We start from the raw sequence: 1582 nt of genomic DNA, 5'->3' as shown, positions 1-1582 counted from the left end.
GGTTTTTTTAGGGTCTTAGGGTTAGGCTTTAGGGTCCTCCTCAAGGACCCCTAGGGTGGTCCTTGGGGAGTCGTACCTTGATGCTTAACCTCTAAGCCCCACGACCATAGCTTGGGACAACAGTTTACAACTTGAAACCCCTCAACAACTCCATTAAACACTAGTTAGGCTCTAGCTTCACTTATTCGTTTTACGGGTCGTTACATTATCCCCCACTTAGTAATATTCGTCCTCGAATGAAGCTTTAAACATATTAAGGGGTTAACAACTCAAGACTATCAGCCCATCATGCATGCAACATCATAAACAAATGCACAAAACTAGGAGGAAACATCAACTCCACATCAATAAGCTCAATGCAACACAAGAAAGTAGGAACTACATCTACAAACTCATTATGCATCATAACTTCAACATTTCTCATTACATTGGAGGAATTACCTTCTCCAACTCATGTCATGCTCATCACAACATCATTAAGCACATTATGAAATTTCTTCATAAAAGCATATTTAGGCATGTTCAACATATAACCTCATGAAGCATATAGCCCACTCATACTAAATGCACATTAACACGAGGAACATAATTCATAAAAACTCATTTTCCCATTCAAACATAAACTCATCAAGAACATGCATAACATAAGGAGACTATGGAAAAACATTTTCACACATGACTCCAAAACATGAAACAAGTTACAAGGAATTTTTGGTCTCAAGCTTGAATAGGAACAGAAAGAAAGAGATAAGGATATCAAAACTCTTAACAACCATACTATTCAACATACTATCCCCCACTTAGGAGAAAAATCAACTAAGGCTAATATGAAAAAAACATAGGAACCTCCACAAGACATTCAGAACCATAAGGAACTATCACATACCGGTGCCTTCATTCGGATTAGCTCCTTTGTCCTTGTTAGCTTGAAGAGCATAGAAGCGGTTCCTCTTTGGAGCATCAAGATTCGGGCCATTAAGAGAAGCTTGTTTAGCCTCCCTTCCTTTGGCCGTAAGAGTAGGACAATCTTTCACTTGGTGATCATTCTTTCCACAACCATAGCACCCACTAGTACCGGCTAAGAACTTCCCATAATGCTTCTTCCCACAATTGTGGCAAGTAGGTTTAGCAAATGGATGTCCACTACCTCTCTCTTGGTTAACCTTAGTAGTGCATGAAGAATCTTCGTTTGGAGCTCTCTTCTTGAACCTAGGTTGACCTTGCTCATCGGACCTGGACCTCTTCAACTCCCTATTCTTCCTCTTAAGTTTGGACTCCTCAATAGATTGAGCATACACCATAAGTCTAGAAATGTTCATATCATCATGGAGCATTTCCATACATCACACTTCCTCAACTAGGTCAGATACACCGGTAACAAACCTACTCATCTCATCTCTAGGGTTAGACACCAAAGATGGTGCATACCTAGACAATAGGGTAAATTTCAAGGAATACTCCTCAACACTCATGCTACCTTGCCTAAGGTTTATAAACACCTCCACCTTACATTCCCTCTTCGCATAGGCAAAGTACTTACCAAGGAAGACTTTCTTAAACTCCTCCCATTCTATAAGACCCG

The 1582-nt window shown here is 40.1% G+C and overlaps 1 protein-coding gene across 1 annotated transcript; it reads right to left on the bottom strand.

The window, feature by feature from the left end:
- Positions 1–878: 878 nt before the first annotated feature.
- On the bottom strand, positions 879–1301 carry LOC125847241 (uncharacterized). Its single transcript, XM_049526903.1, has one exon. The coding sequence runs from the start codon at positions 1299–1301 to the stop codon at positions 879–881; it is 423 nt and encodes a 140-aa protein (XP_049382860.1).
- Positions 1302–1582: the final 281 nt, after the last annotated feature.

This window comes from Solanum stenotomum, chromosome 12, assembly GCF_019186545.1.
Source record: "Solanum stenotomum isolate F172 chromosome 12, ASM1918654v1, whole genome shotgun sequence".
NCBI lineage: Eukaryota > Viridiplantae > Streptophyta > Magnoliopsida > Solanales > Solanaceae > Solanum > Solanum stenotomum.
The sequence above is the reverse complement of the archived record's forward strand: the minus strand, read 5'-3'. Positions and strand labels throughout refer to the sequence as shown.